Genomic DNA, 15,314 nt, shown 5'->3' with positions numbered 1-15,314 from the left:
CTGTACATAATGCATAATGGGGCTTATAACCGTCTCATTTCCAACGAGTAAAGCCTTCTTCCCCCTCCCAATATTTCTGCAGGAGTTTCTTAGTAAAAGAGACCTGACACATGTCCCATTTAGGAAATTTCTTTAATTCTTTTTCTTTTTGCTGTTTTTTTGATTTTTCTATTTTTACATTTTTGATTTTGTTCATATATAAATCAATAATGTATATAAGTATATATCACAAAATAAGACAACTGTAATAGCGACAGCTCTGGAACTATTGTGATTATCGAAATCGCTAGCAGTGCTAATAGTTTACGTTTGGTGCCATTCAGTTGTGAAAAGTGAAGCCAGGTGTGTGCAATAAGCTGATATATTCATAATTGGATCCGATTCTCGTCACTAAGGAAATCTATCAATTTGAAAGTATCCTAGGTGTTGATATATTAGTGAATATATTTAATTTGTATTAACAAACTTACACACGCGCACCCACAAAGTTTATTAGTTGTTTTTTTACAAGTGAAACTGGTAGAATTTGATTTGATTTGATTCAATTTTAGTTGTTGTTGTTTTTCTTTAGGTTGTTACAATACTCAAAATACATTGAAATTTTAAAGATGTACTCGAATATACAAGCAGAGATCCATAAGAAATTGGAACGTGAGAAAAACATTATTCAAGGGGCTTCGAACTTGAAAAAGAAAACTGATAATGCTATGGTAGTTCAAAAATGTAATACTAATATCAGAGAAGCTCGTCAAAATATTGAATATTTGGAAGATCAACTTCGTAAGATAGAAATTTCTGCGTCAAAGGCTCAAAATAACAGTTCTTCAAGTAAAGATCAGAATAGAATGTCTACTATTAATCAAAATGAACATGTTTTCTCAAGATTGGATTTAGTTAAATATGATTGTCCATCATTGTCTCAGAGAATAGAATACATGTTGCAACAATTAGAATTTAAGTTGCAAGTCGAAAGACAATATCAAGAAGCAAATGCTAAGCTGACAAAGTTATATCAAATTGATGGTGATACGAGAAGTAGTACGGCTGCTGAAGGTGGTGTTGTGGAATCCAAGAACAGAATTAAATTATTAACAAAAATTTTGAAAAAATATCAGGCTATTAACGTTGATTTTACTCAATTGGAAAGCTCAGATGATTTGAATAATGTGCAACCAAAATTCAGAAGAAAGCAGCAAGTTGGTACATTAAATATAGCTATCTCCGCAATCAGAGATGTTGATCATATCCAATCACCAATGTTTTCTAAAAAGCCAGAATCATATATTATTATTAAAATTGATGACGTGATAAAGGCAAGATCAAAGTTTACGAGAACTGACAGATGGAATGATGTATTTAATATTCCTGTTGAAAAGGGTAATGAGGTAGAAATAGTTATTTATGATAAAATGAACGATACTATTATGCCAGTAGCAATCATGTGGTTTTTACTATCAGATATAGTTGAAGAAATACGTAAAAAGAAGGTTGATCATTCAAGTCAACAACAAGGTTGGGTCAATGCCTCTAGATTAATGAGTGGTTCAGCATCGAGTGGTACCCCAGCAGGTCAATCTCGATTACAAATGGGCTCTAATTCAATAAATTCAGATATTAATGGCAGGAGTCCCTATGGCAATGACAACAGTAGCAGTACTGTATCTGAATCTGCATCAGGGCCAGTAACAATAGATTCATGGTTTGTTTTAGAACCAGCAGGTCAAGTTTTAGTCTCATTAGGCTTTGATAAAACGCAGCCATTAGCTACCTCTGCATTGGGTGGTTTACATCGTCAAGGTGCTATCATTAATAGAAAAGAAGAGGTTTTTGAACAGCACGGTCATCATTTTGTTCAAAAATCATTTTACAACATTATGTGCTGTGCATACTGTGGTGATTTTTTGCGATACACAGGTTTTCAATGTCAGGATTGTAAATTCCTATGTCACAAGAAATGTTACTCAAATGTAGTAACAAAATGTATTGCAAAATCAGACTTAGATTCTGATCCAGATGAAGCTAAGTTAAATCATCATATTCCTCATAGATTTGAGCCGGCTTCTAATCTTGGTACAAAGTGGTGTTGCCACTGTGGTTATATACTACCATGGGGGAAACATAAAGTTAGGAAATGTTCGGAATGTGGCATTATGTGTCACAGTCAATGTGCACACTTAGTACCAGATTTCTGTGGTATGTCAATGGAGATGGCAAACACTATATTAAAAACTATACAGGACACTAAACGTACTCAAGCACAAAGGAAAAAGCAAATGTCAATGATGGGCTCTAATGTTAATGTGGAGAAAAATAAAAACAGAGATCAGATTAAAAAGATTGCTACTTCTCCGATGAAACAAACAGGAAGACAAGAAGATGAGTTAAGACAATATCGCACAAATCCATTGCCAGTTGCTCCATATTCTGCAACTAAACAAAAAACTAATGACAGCTCAGCCTGGGATGAAGCTTCGAAATCTGCATCTGGATATCCAAGTCTTCAAGGAAATATATCCACTACGAATAATAATGACACTTATAATAATTTCACAGCTGATGCTGGTAATAACGTTTCACCTGACATGAAGACGAATATGTTGAAGAACTTTACTCAACCTAATAATAACGATCCATATCATAACAACGGTGACCAATGGCAAACCAAACAAGAAAGCATTGCTGAAGAGAACAGATTATGGAATCAACAGCGTATTGATATGGATAATGAATTGAAATTAGACTCTCAACAACATAGAAAATCACAAATTCAAGAAATTATACCAGATAATATTATGGACGATATAAAGGCAGGCACTATTTCTTTAAATACTGTTCAAGATGAAGCAATTATGAAACCTATTGAAAAATCTTCGACTAATTCGACCAATCCGTTTAGAGAAATGGACAAAGAAACATTTAATTCGGAAAAGAGAATTTCAGCTGTTAAAGATGATGGTTCCGAAATGACTTATAGTCCAAAGAATGCCAGTATTACTGCTTCTCCACAAAAATCAACAGCAAGTGGTAGACATAAAAAGAAAGGTCCAAAACGTCGTAAAGTATCGCTTGATGATTTCATATTACTAAAAGTTTTAGGTAAAGGTAATTTTGGTAAAGTTTTGTTATCTAAGTCTAAAAACACTGGCAGGGTTTGTGCAATTAAAGTCTTAAAGAAAGATCATATTATTCAAAATCATGATATTGCCAGTGCAAGAGCCGAAAAGAAGGTCTTTTTACTAGCAACGAAAACAAAACATCCATTCTTAACTAACTTATACTGTTCATTCCAAACAGAAAATCGTATATATTTTGCTATGGAATTTATTGGTGGTGGTGATTTGATGTGGCATGTTCAAAATGATAGACTTTCAGTCAGAAGAGCTAAAATATATGCAGCAGAAGTATTATTAGCATTGAAATATTTCCATGACAATGGTGTTATTTACCGTGATTTGAAATTAGAAAATATTTTGTTGACACCTGAAGGTCACATCAAGATTGCCGATTATGGTTTATGTAAAGATGAAATGTGGTATGGTAACACTACTTCTACATTCTGTGGTACTCCTGAATTCATGGCACCAGAAATTCTAAAAGAACAAGCCTACACTAGAGCTGTTGATTGGTGGGCATACGGTATTTTATTATACCAAATGTTATTATGTCAATCTCCATTCTCCGGTGATGACGAAGATGAGGTATTTAACGCTATTTTAAGCGATGAACCATTATATCCAATAGATATGGCTGGAGATATTGTTCAAATTTTCCAAGGTCTATTAACTAAAGACCCTACAAAAAGATTAGGTGCAGGTCCAAGAGATGCTTTGGAAATTATGGAAGAACCATTTTTCCACAATATTAATTTTGATGATGTTATTAACTTGAGGATAGAACCTCCATACATACCAAAAATTAGTTCACCAGAAGATACATCATATTTTGAACAAGAATTCACGTCAGCTCCTCCAACATTGACACCATTGCCTTCTTTATTGACAACGTCTCAACAAGAAGAATTCCGTGGGTTTTCATTCATGCCTAATGATCTTGAACTCTAGTTTTCATGAATATATTTAACATAAAAGTTTATAAAATTTACATATATTGATAAATAAGTATATCATAATGGGATAATTGATTATCAGATACGACAATTCTTTATTGATCATTAGTTTTATATCTTTTATATCCTCATTGATGTTTCTTAATTTTTTAAACTTCTGATTTTAGCATTTACAATTTCACTAGAAAGCTGAAAATTGAAAAAAATGAATTAACAGTTGACTACTAAGGTTTTTAATTCAATATATACAAGTATAGGGATAAATTATGTTGTTAATAAGAGAAGGATATAAACTTTACATCAACTTTTTATTTTTGTTAATTAACTACTACATCAAGCACTAATTCACTACAGATAACTAATAAGTTATACTACAGATTCCAATTTAAAAGATATGGCTGAAAACAAAATAGAAGAATCAAAGAATGAGATGACATTGGACTTGAGTTGGAAGCAAATAGATCCCAATCTAATATTTAGAGATAACTACTATGAAAATAATGATATCAAGGATATTTCAGGGCATGAGCAACAACTTACTTTGACTAGAGCTAGATGCGTTAACCCAACTTTAGTTAATTCGTTTTTAAACATACTGAGACACAAGAGCGATGACATTATAAGACAGCGTTTAAATGATTATGAAAAAATTGTAAATACAGGTAAGTCTGGTAGTTCTGAAATCAGTAAGCTAGGGAAATGTGGATACTTTTTAGAGAAAGAACTATATCCAAACTGGGAAGTAAGGAGACAGGCAATACAATTTTGTGAAAATGAATCGATCAAGATGGAGAAAGAATTAGAAAATAGTAGTAAAAATTCTGATGTGAGTAGTAAGTCAGTTGTAGAGGCGAGGTTAGATCCGTATGCATCTCGTGATCGTCAAGCTGAAGAGAATTCACGATATAATGAATTGAATTCTGTCAAATTATGGATTAAAAATAATAAAAAAATCGAGAGCATTCTGAAGAATACTGCAAACGAAATTCTAAGGCAAAGATGTGACCAGAATACCGACTATATTAACAAATTTTGGACATTTTCGAATAACCAGCATTGAGAGGCTTACTTCTTGCATACATAATCACTGCTCAAAATGATAACCCTTCCTATAAGAAGGTAGACTTAAGCAGTTTTAACTAAATATAAATACTCAGTTAATTAAATTCTGTAGATACAAACCCAATTCCTGGGATTACGATAATTGAATAAAGATTATCATCATCATCATCATCATCTCATCACCCAATATATATACTGTTAACATCACGAGTTATTTGACTAAATCGTACGATACTTAATTAATTTACACGTGATCATCGCAGTGCGTCATTTGAAATTACTGTCACTTGTCTTCGGTCATCTTTCTTATTCTTACTCTAACGGTATGAATAAAGGTAAGAATATACTGTAATTATAAACGCTACAGTTGTGCAACACATAGATATATACAATCACACATATTATAGCTTTCTGTCTGTTTACAAGAACCTATATAGTGCTTGCAAGAAGAAACCGATTTGTATGTGTGTGTGCATTTTTTTTGTTTTAAAAAACATTTCTTCTTTTCACTAATGCCTTCATAGTCATATATAATTAAAGTAACAACCTCCCATTATACATTCATTAGCATGTCGGAAGTCAACTATAAGAAACAAACTTTTATTCTTGGTTCTCGACGGTCCATGAAATTATATAGGATCGAGAAAACTTTTTTAACCTTCTGCAATCAAGTCGACTATAGTCGCAATGGCGACAAATTATACTATTTTTCGTGACATTGCGAAGAGTCAGAAGGTAATTAACAAATAAATATATCAAAGATATATCTTCTGTTGGCATAAAATCATAAGAGTTGTTTCAAAGACGGTAATGACAGGGCCGAAAGCCCTATTTGGAACTGTTATGTGTCCTTTTTCATATGTCCTGTCATCTACGTATTCATATGTCGTGTGTGTCTCTTGCTTTTCGAATTTTTCAAAAATTTCATTGTTTAACTCCTGCAAATTGTCTTGTTTCAAGTTGTTAAACTTTTCTTTGAGATGAAAAGTTCTTGTCGCTGGTAATAAAGGAGACATGCGTTGAAAAGTTGGGATTTTTAGGTGGCTGCAATTTGATATTTATAGAATGGTTTGCTTGTTTTTTCGATTTTAATATCTCATAGGTCCAGTGTTGAGTAATGTGTGTCACTTTTTATTCAAGACTCATCTATTACTTTTAATTTATTTATTATTTATTATTTATTATTTATTATTTATTATTTATTATTTATTATTTATTATTAGTTGTTGTTGTTGTTGTTGTGATATTAACATTCTTACTATTGCTATTATATAAGATTGTCGTCAAAACAGTACAGTAAGAAAACAAGTTAGTACACTTTTTGTTGTTGTTACTGTATTTAACTGGATTAGTTGGATAAATAGATAAATACACCAAGATGACAGGAATTTTAAATTATATTAGAGGAGTCAGGAATGACGATATTACTTTAGAGAAATATGCAATATCAGCAAAATATGGCTTTTTATCAACAAAACAACCGGTTCAGTTTATTAACATTGAATATTATAAACCTTGGGAAGACATTATTGAAAATTTACCTGATTTATTAAAGGAAGGAAATTTGAGAGAAGAAATTGATACAAATTTACCTATATTAGAGGTAAGTGATGAGTTGTTGAATAATGTTTTCTATTTAAGAAGAGCTTATTCGATATTGACATTTTTAACAAATGCATACGTTTGGGGTAATAAGTTCAATGGTGAAACTCCGATTGAAATTTTATCTGATAATATTGCTAAACCGTTATTAAAAATTGCCAATATTTTGGGTTTACCACCGTTAAGCACGTATGCTGGTTTGATCTTATGGAATTTTAAGACAGTCAGTGCTAATAACCTGTGTTGTGAGACAGATCCTATTCAAATTGAAATTTTAAACACTTTTACTGATTTAGATGATGAACGCTGGTTTTATATTATTAGTGTGTTTTATGAAAAGATAGGTGGTTCAGTATTGGAATGTGGTGTGGAGATACTTAACGCCATCAAGAATGAAGATATTAGGTTGCTGAAGAGTCGCTTGAATCTTATATCAAGTTATACTTATATTTTAGGTGACCTTTTCACCAGAATGAATGAGCATACAAATCCGGATATTTTTTACAACGTTTTAAGACCATTTTTAACAGGCTGGGAAAATTCAAAAGACTTAGGCTTGCCAAATGGAGTAAAATATGGTAGACATGGTAAATATAAGAAGTTTGCAGGTGGCTCTAATGCTCAAAGTTCATTGATTCAATTTATTGATATTCTTTTAAACGTTGAACATAAAAATGAAGAAGGAGTGGCCAATGGTTTATCTTACATTTTGGAAATGAGAAAATATATGCCCTATTTACATAGGAAGTTCCTAGAACATTTCTCAGCAGCATGTAAATTGAAGGAGTTTGTTTTAAAACATGCCGATGATCATCCAGATTTAGTTAAAGATTATGATGATTGTTTGGATAATCTGAAAATGTTCAGAGATAAGCATGTAAAATTGGTTACCACTTACATTATTACCCCATCCAGAAAGGCAAAAACGCTAGAAACCAATAAACGTAAGCACCATATAAACAATGGACTAGCTATAAAAGGTACAGGTAGCACTTCTTTTGTTCTTTTCTTAAAACAATGTAGAACTGATACTGTTGACGCTGGAATAAATTTTAAGAAAGGAAAAAGAAGCTCTTAATATAGCTATTTTTAGTTGATTTATAAAACCAAAATATAGCTTTATTTCATGTATGTATTTTAAAAATTTATAAAGTTGTAGATTATGTGACATTAAGTGTTTTTTTATAAGCAATATTATTTTTTAATGTTTTGTTAAAGGAAATAAAGTACCTGATAAATTCTGAGTTTAACGTCGACAAAGTATTTATTTGGTAAACAAATGATAAATATTTAAGCAATCAACTAACAATTGTAATTACAAGATTTTCAAATTTAATATTATTTAAAAATTTCATTAATTTATAATTATACATGTGCATCCATTATAAATAAATTGATATAGTAATGACAGTAAATATCGGCGATGTAGTCAGATACATTCAATAATCTATAAACCCTTTAATAAACGGATGACATCATTGACACCATCTTGGTTAATTTCGGATAATTTTTGTTGAACAACCTCAACGATTTTATCAGCATCAACTAATTCACCGTCATCTTCAGCAAATTCTTGACCTAATCTTTTAACACGTAACTTATTTTCTAAATATTCCTCCTTACCTAAGATGACAGCTAAAGGACAGCCAGATTTTTCAGCAGCATCGAATTGCTTTCTTGGATTAGCCTTTGATTTATAAACATATTCAGTTTCAATGCCTGCTTCCCATAATTGCTTAGCAACTTTCATTCTCTCTGGTAGATAACCGGTCCAATCTTTACCACCACCAAAAGCCATGACAAACACTTGAGTGGCAGTTGGTTTAATGGCAGCAGCAGCAACGGCTCTTTGTTTAATTAGGGAGAAAATCCTTTCAACACCGAAAGAAACACCGATGCATGGAATTTGAGTAGATTTCTTACCAGAAGCCTCAGCAAACATGTTAACTAAATTATCGTAACGACCACCAGCAGCGATAGAACCGACACCGACGTACGCAGAAGCATCATCATCAGTCTTAGCTTTCTTTTTTAATTCTGATGCATCTGTTGGAGGAGCGGAAGCAGCAGTAACAGCTTCGTAAATTAGACCAGTGTAATAATCTAAACCTCTTGCTAAGGATAAATCGAATGAAATGAAATCTTCGATTTGGAAAGCTTCAGCATAAGTGATTAAAGTGGCGATTTCACTTAAACCACTCATTGCCTTTTCATTAGCCAATATTGCTTCATCCTTCGACAAAATATCGTGGACTTCTTTCAAAGAACCATTTAATTTAACATATTCACCAATTTTATTAGCGGTTTCTTCGGATTGACCTTTTTCTTCAGTGATTTCCTTTTTCACGACTTCCCATGGTGATTTATCTAATTTATCGACAGCAGAAGAGATTTTTCTAACATCTTCATCTTTAACACCAGCGATTTGAAAAATACCGTCCAAAATTTTTCTATGGTTTAATTTAATCTTGAAATCATTAATACCCAAACTAGTCAAACCTTCAACTAGAATAGACAATATTTCAGCGTCTGGTACCATTATTTCATAGCTACCTGCAACATCAAAATCACATTGATAAAATTCTCTCATTCTACCTTTAGTCATTGCTGGTTGATCTCTTCTGTAAACTTTTGCAATGTGGTATCTTTTAATGTTTTGAATATTGTTCATTGCAACGTATCTAGCGAATGGAACGGTTAAATCATAACGTAAAGAACAAATTTCACCACCTTGATCTTTCAAATCGTAGATTAATTTCGAATCTTCACCGTATTTACCTGCTAAAATTTCTTTCAATTCAAAAACAGGAGTATCAATAGTAACACCACCATGTTTCTTAAACAAGTTAGATAGAGTACTGAAGATAGCTTCTCTAATAACCATATCAGTATCGGCCCAATCTTTAGTACCTTTTGGAGTCTTTAAAGAAACTTGTAATTTATTTTTCTTAGACTCTTTTTTATTGACATTTCCAACTAGAGTGGCAGCAACCTTTGGTTGATCGACTGCAACTTTCTCAGACATCATGGTAAATAAACGTTTTGTAATGCTATTACTTGGTTTCAATAACCTATTAAGCATATATTTCGCAACAAAAAGATGTAATTAAGCTGAAATACATACGTATAAATATATATATGTAGATAGATATAACAGTGATAACAAAAAATTTAAACCAAAGCAGACATAAATTGATTATCATTCATACCGCAATATTGAGAATACTTGATGATTCTAGTCAAAATAATTATTAGCCAATCTCAACAATTCATGAAATGAAATGTATTATGTTGTATTGTGTATATAATTGTTCATCTTGTTCTTTAGTTACTATGAGTTTCGAATTTTTCGAAACTGAAAAAAAAACGAGCTCATCGATTTTTTTGAAAAATTGAAAATTTCAGTCATTTCCGACGAAACAGCAGTAATTAGTGGTGTCACAATATCTAACGATGTCACAATGTATAGATAGATAGTATGTTGCCGCACTAGTTATTATTATAATGGAATATATATATATTGGAAATTTACATAGATTATCTGTGGATCTTGTGTATTTACATAACTGTATAATTGAATATTATATAGTTTCCTTTGTTCTTTTTGTATGGCGTCAAAATGCCTTTGTACTTTTGAAATTCACATCACCTTTAGGATGGATCGTAACAATGTTTGTGTATTTAAGTTCTTGGTTTAGACGTTCTTCATTCTTCGTCAATGATTCTTTCTCATTCGGAATTGAATTGTCATTAATGTTCTTAAGGTTAATCTCACTTAAGTTTGTTCGCTTGCTCTTGCCATTTTTAATGACGTTAGGCATGTAAACGTTATTTGCTGTTTGAATCAAAACAGTTCTCGGTCCAGCAATCTTTAAGAATTTATTTGGTTTACTTAACCATCTAAAATATGTTATTTGAGTCAGATTCACTAAAGACCCCATCACTTTTTTGAAATAATTTAACCATTGTTTCGCACCAAATGCTTTCGCCTCTTCGACTGTTAACGAAAGTTTCTTATAATCATACAATTTTTCGACTTGTGGATCAATTAGTTTATATTGCTCAATTGAATTATTAATGTGTACTTGGTTTATACCATTTATGGCCAACAGGTATTCCGATTTTATAATTATCTCTTCTGTATCATTGTGTAAATCAATCGCATACACCGAACCATTGCCACTTAGGAGGACGTTACCCCTACCTTTGATTACTTTATATTTGTTTGAAAATGGTGACTTCAAGTTCCTCTTAAACAAATTCCTGATATTCATGTTAGCCCTAGGTGTGGAAACTTCTAAGCTTGTATTATCTTCATACGAAACAATAGAATCCCTCCCATAGACATTCCAATCTGTGGTACCATTTAATGTTAAATTTGATAACGTTCTAAATTCATTTCTTCTTGCTGATGGGAAAACATTGAAATTGAGGAAAGTTGGTGTTACCAAAACATTCAGCCTATCCTTACATTCGAGCTTCTGATAAACGGTTGATGATAAACTCCCAAACTTAAGTAAATTATGTAACAGAAACTTCCAATGGAATGACATTGCAATCGGAGAGTCACTATTATTGTAAATTGCCATCAGAGAACCTCTCCTGATATACAATGGAATTGTGGGCGGAACCGTTAAAGCTGCCATTGTAGAAGGTTCCCCGATAACGTCAAATTTACTTTCGTTAGCATCACTAACAGATGCCCTATTCAGAGAAAATAATTCCACAGAAGTACTTGTGTCTTTTGCACCACTATTGACAATAGAAGCTGGTTTCAACAAAGATATCCATCTCTTATTACCAATCGTTGTGCTCGCACCCCCACCAATTCTCATTTTGAAAATAATCATTTTGTTCAATTACTATGTTCTGAAAGAAATCCGTTAACAAACACAAATATACTCAATTAAACAGCTAATACATATGCTAATGGCAATCTATATCAATGACCTATATATACTATAACTAATAATTGATATTTACATCTGAAGATTTTATGTAGTTTAAATATTTTTTTGTTTTTTTAATTATAGTGAGCGTTTTGATTAGCTCAATTGTACACTATTAGCTACTATACGCTTATACATGCCAATATATATATAATTATGTAAATAAGAACCATGGTTTTAAGGTTATAGTTGTATCATTATGCAAACATTTAGCCGTATGAATATGGTCACGACGTACTCATAATTGGAGTATTTCTGTAATACAGGGCAAAATACATCTAGTATACGGAAGGATAATAGTTGCAACAAATAAATCAATTATTATGTTAATATTCCTTGGATTAATGCTGAACTATATGTTTGTTCCCTTTTCCTTTTTCTGAATATGCAAGGTTAAAAGTTCTTCAATAATATTTTTATATTTATTTTTCTAGTGCTTCCGGTTGTTTAGTGTATTGTATGCTACTTAACGAAAATATTCTATCTTCCTTTGTGAATGCATTGTTTGAATCGTGACCGTGTGGTTTTGAAAAACCTTCAAAACCTTTAACGATATTCCCCCAATAATGTGTCTTTACTTGGTTACCGTGGGATTGGTAACTTGTAACTCCTGTTGTACTATTTGATAAATATTCTGTTTCTTTTTCGTATATTTCTTGATTCAATTTATCGAATTCGTCCTCTAAAGCATTCCTCTTCTTCAAAGACTTCTTCAAATCTTGTTTCAATTTCTCATATTCTTTTTTCTGCTCATCCGTTAAATGGTTCGTATTGTTAGCATTATTTTTTGAATTAGCTTTTGTATTATTATCGTTGGAGACTTTATCGCTCATCTTTTTTTCTGTTGTACTTCGAGATAGTAAAATATCTGGATAATACAATAAATCTATAGTCCTTCTCGAGATGTAATCCATAAATCAATAACCATTTCAATGTAATGCAGTAATAATATTCATTTTTACCAATGCTCTTTTTTCTTATATATGCAATTTCAAGATTTTTTATTAAAAATTTGGTTCCGTTGTAAACATAAAAATTAACAAATTGATATTTGAATATTTTATAAACAAAGATTTGAAATTATTTTAATAGTTTCTATATCTTAATGTGTTAGTCCTTGGAGAGTAAGAGAATTTATAATTATTCAGATTTATCACTACTCTATATTGGTTTAATCTTAAACTGATTGATAGGTTAAAGTTGAGAAGAAAGACGCTAACATATTAGAATACGAGACAACGATGGACAATACAAACTACGTTGTTATTCATAACGGGACAGCATCTACAATTGCTGGTTTCAGCTGTAGCGAATCTCCAAAATGCATGATACCTTCTTCATATATTCAGAAGGCCAACGGTGACATCGTGTTTGGCACTTTTGAAATGCTGGATGAAGCTGCTAAAAATGAGGATAACGATGAAGTGTTCACTATTATGGATTCAAAGTTCGGTGTACCATATAATTGGGAGGCCCTAGAGAAACAATGGAGGTATATATATGAGGAACATTTAAAGGTTTCCCCTGACCAATTACCCTTAGCTATTACGGTTCCATCAATATTAACTAAGAATGTTGAATTAGAAACCAAAATAATCGAAGAGTATTGTAAAATTGCTTTTCTGAAACTTGGGATACCAAGTTTGAGGGTGGTTAATGAGTCACTGGCTATTTCTTTGAGTTTAGGTAAGAAGAACTCTTTAATTATTGATTTGAGTGGTAGTGGTTGTTCCGTTACACCAATCCTGGATGGTATATTGATCAAGAATGGTATTTTAAAATCCAAATTTGGTGGCGATTTCTTAGATTTTGAAGTGAATAAAATAATCAATGAGAAAATCAAAGAAAGCGATAAAGAAGAAATGGATGAAGATAAGAAATCCACTGAAATGTGGTTGGAGAGTCAGACTTGGATTAAAGATTTCAAAAGATCGATGATTCAAGTCAGTGATAGAAGTCTAGAAGAAACTGAAAGAATTAACAAAGAGCAAATTGAATTACAAAAAAAATATTCTTTATCAACAGTTTCAGGAGCGGGCGATGTTGAGATGGATCTAAATCCATTGTCAGTCAAAGAACATTACTTATACAAACCAAAGGACATGACCCTTTCTTTCGAATTAAGAGAATGTTATAAGCTTGGTGAATATCTATTCCAGCCCAAGACTGCAAACGAACAATTCAACAATGAAGACGGTATTGGCGAACTAATCAATAGATCTATATTAACAGCCACAACTGCAGCCACAGCATCTAACAACAATAGTGTTGGCATACAAAACAGCAACATCTCAATGATCACCAAGACACCGAGTGGATCGATCTTAAACAGCACGGCGAACAGTGACTCTGCAAACAATGATTACACATCTAGCATTGATATCATGAACAGCACTAGTATCTCGACGGAGAGTGTTAACAATTTAGTTACTAATATAATAATAAAAGGCAGCACATCCTTGATTACCGGTATTGAAACCAGAATTATAAATGAAATCTCCATGAAATTTCCTAACCATAAAATCAGTGTATTTGCAAATCAAATATTAAATGACAGGATTTTACAAAGTTGGTTAAGTTGCAGTGTCATTTTAAAACTAAGTGATATCGCCATTGGTATGGGCAACGAACTTTACTGCAAAGAAGACTACGAGAAGAAGCTGAGCTTAGCAAACAAGAATTACAGCAAGAGCACTTGAGAGTTGTATAGAGCAGTAGTATACATATATATGTAATATAAAACGAATACTATTGTAATTATTAATTGTAAAATGAAAGTGTAGCTAGCGTACAGCGAGCGAGTACAGTCAATGCTATGTTTACTTTTAATTGTGCACGTGACCACATATCACAGTTACCCGAGCCACCAACACGGCACACAATTTGTGTCGCCCGCCTTTTGCGTCGCACGTGCTGTCACAATCCATTGCCTCATACAATTATATTTCCCAAAGCGTCGACACTGATACCGTGACAGTTCCGTGCCCCGCCAGCCCCCATCCCACCCCTCGACCCCCCGTCACCCGCGCGCTGCGTCCGGGATTCCCGTGAAGTTCGCTCTTATCTAAATGTAAACAACACGGCGTTCCTGTGTCTACCGCGTAGAACAGCGAGAAATCAGCGAGAAAAGGCCAAAAACCACAAAAAGAAACGACAAAACAAAAGCAACCCGGAAAACACCGCGGAGAGAGAGACCCACACACACCCATACCCCCACCAAACGGCAAACACTGCACCGTCGCTAAATCAGCTTGTTTGCACAAAGAATTAAATGCCTCGGCGTAATGTGTGTGGTCGTGGGTCCCTCCACACGAAACTCATGACCACGGTGACTCTTATTCAGTCAGTTTCCACTCACACGGCTCTCTTGTCTGCACATGCATATCTGACCCCACGCTGTCTCTGTGTTGCGCTTTCCACGCAGGGTTCGGGCGTTTTATGTTTTTTGTTTACATCTACAGATAACCGTTGTGTTATCTGTACGGTCATCGCTGTGTTATCTGTACATGTAAATAAAAAAAAGAAATGAGGAAAAACGGTCGGCGATTCTTGTTACGTAACAGCTCTTCGCGCACTGCCTAATAAAGAAACAAAAATAACATACATGCATATTAAGGCTCACTCTAATACAGTTC

At 32.9% G+C, this 15,314-nt stretch overlaps 7 protein-coding genes across 7 annotated transcripts; 4 read left to right on the top strand and 3 right to left on the bottom strand.

Annotated features, from left to right (window-relative positions):
* Positions 1-608: 608 nt before the first annotated feature.
* Positions 609-4,061, top strand: PKC1 (protein kinase C; the record flags this gene model as incomplete). Its single annotated transcript, XM_003684211.1, has 1 exon — positions 609-4,061. One exon carries the CDS (start codon positions 609-611, stop codon positions 4,059-4,061), a length of 3,453 nt encoding a protein of 1,150 aa, XP_003684259.1.
* Positions 4,062-4,460: 399 nt separating this feature from the next.
* MIX23 (Mix23p) lies at positions 4,461-5,126 on the top strand (the record flags this gene model as incomplete). Its single annotated transcript, XM_003684210.1, has 1 exon — positions 4,461-5,126. One exon carries the CDS (start codon positions 4,461-4,463, stop codon positions 5,124-5,126), a length of 666 nt encoding a protein of 221 aa, XP_003684258.1.
* Positions 5,127-6,506: 1,380 nt separating this feature from the next.
* Positions 6,507-7,808, top strand: BNA2 (dioxygenase BNA2; the record flags this gene model as incomplete). The annotated part of the gene is made up of 1 exon (XM_003684209.1): positions 6,507-7,808. The coding sequence occupies one exon, from the start codon at positions 6,507-6,509 to the stop codon at positions 7,806-7,808; it is 1,302 nt and encodes a 433-aa protein (XP_003684257.1).
* A 369-nt stretch (positions 7,809-8,177) lies between these two features.
* On the bottom strand, positions 8,178-9,812 carry HTS1 (histidine--tRNA ligase; the record flags this gene model as incomplete). Its single annotated transcript, XM_003684208.1, has 1 exon — positions 8,178-9,812. The coding sequence occupies one exon, from the start codon at positions 9,810-9,812 to the stop codon at positions 8,178-8,180; it is 1,635 nt and encodes a 544-aa protein (XP_003684256.1).
* A 532-nt stretch (positions 9,813-10,344) lies between these two features.
* On the bottom strand, positions 10,345-11,565 carry AIM24 (Aim24p; the record flags this gene model as incomplete). The annotated part of the gene is made up of 1 exon (XM_003684207.1): positions 10,345-11,565. The coding sequence occupies one exon, from the start codon at positions 11,563-11,565 to the stop codon at positions 10,345-10,347; it is 1,221 nt and encodes a 406-aa protein (XP_003684255.1).
* A 536-nt stretch (positions 11,566-12,101) lies between these two features.
* Positions 12,102-12,593, bottom strand: EAF6 (Eaf6p; the record flags this gene model as incomplete). The annotated part of the gene is made up of 1 exon (XM_003684206.1): positions 12,102-12,593. The coding sequence occupies one exon, from the start codon at positions 12,591-12,593 to the stop codon at positions 12,102-12,104; it is 492 nt and encodes a 163-aa protein (XP_003684254.1).
* Positions 12,594-12,920: 327 nt separating this feature from the next.
* On the top strand, positions 12,921-14,378 carry ARP7 (Arp7p; the record flags this gene model as incomplete). The annotated part of the gene is made up of 1 exon (XM_003684205.1): positions 12,921-14,378. One exon carries the CDS (start codon positions 12,921-12,923, stop codon positions 14,376-14,378), a length of 1,458 nt encoding a protein of 485 aa, XP_003684253.1.
* Positions 14,379-15,314: the final 936 nt, after the last annotated feature.

This window comes from Tetrapisispora phaffii, chromosome 2 (assembly GCF_000236905.1).
Source record: "Tetrapisispora phaffii CBS 4417 chromosome 2, complete genome".
NCBI classification, from domain to species: Eukaryota; Fungi; Ascomycota; class Saccharomycetes; order Saccharomycetales; family Saccharomycetaceae; genus Tetrapisispora; species Tetrapisispora phaffii.
This window is presented reverse-complemented; position numbering and strand designations above follow the sequence as displayed.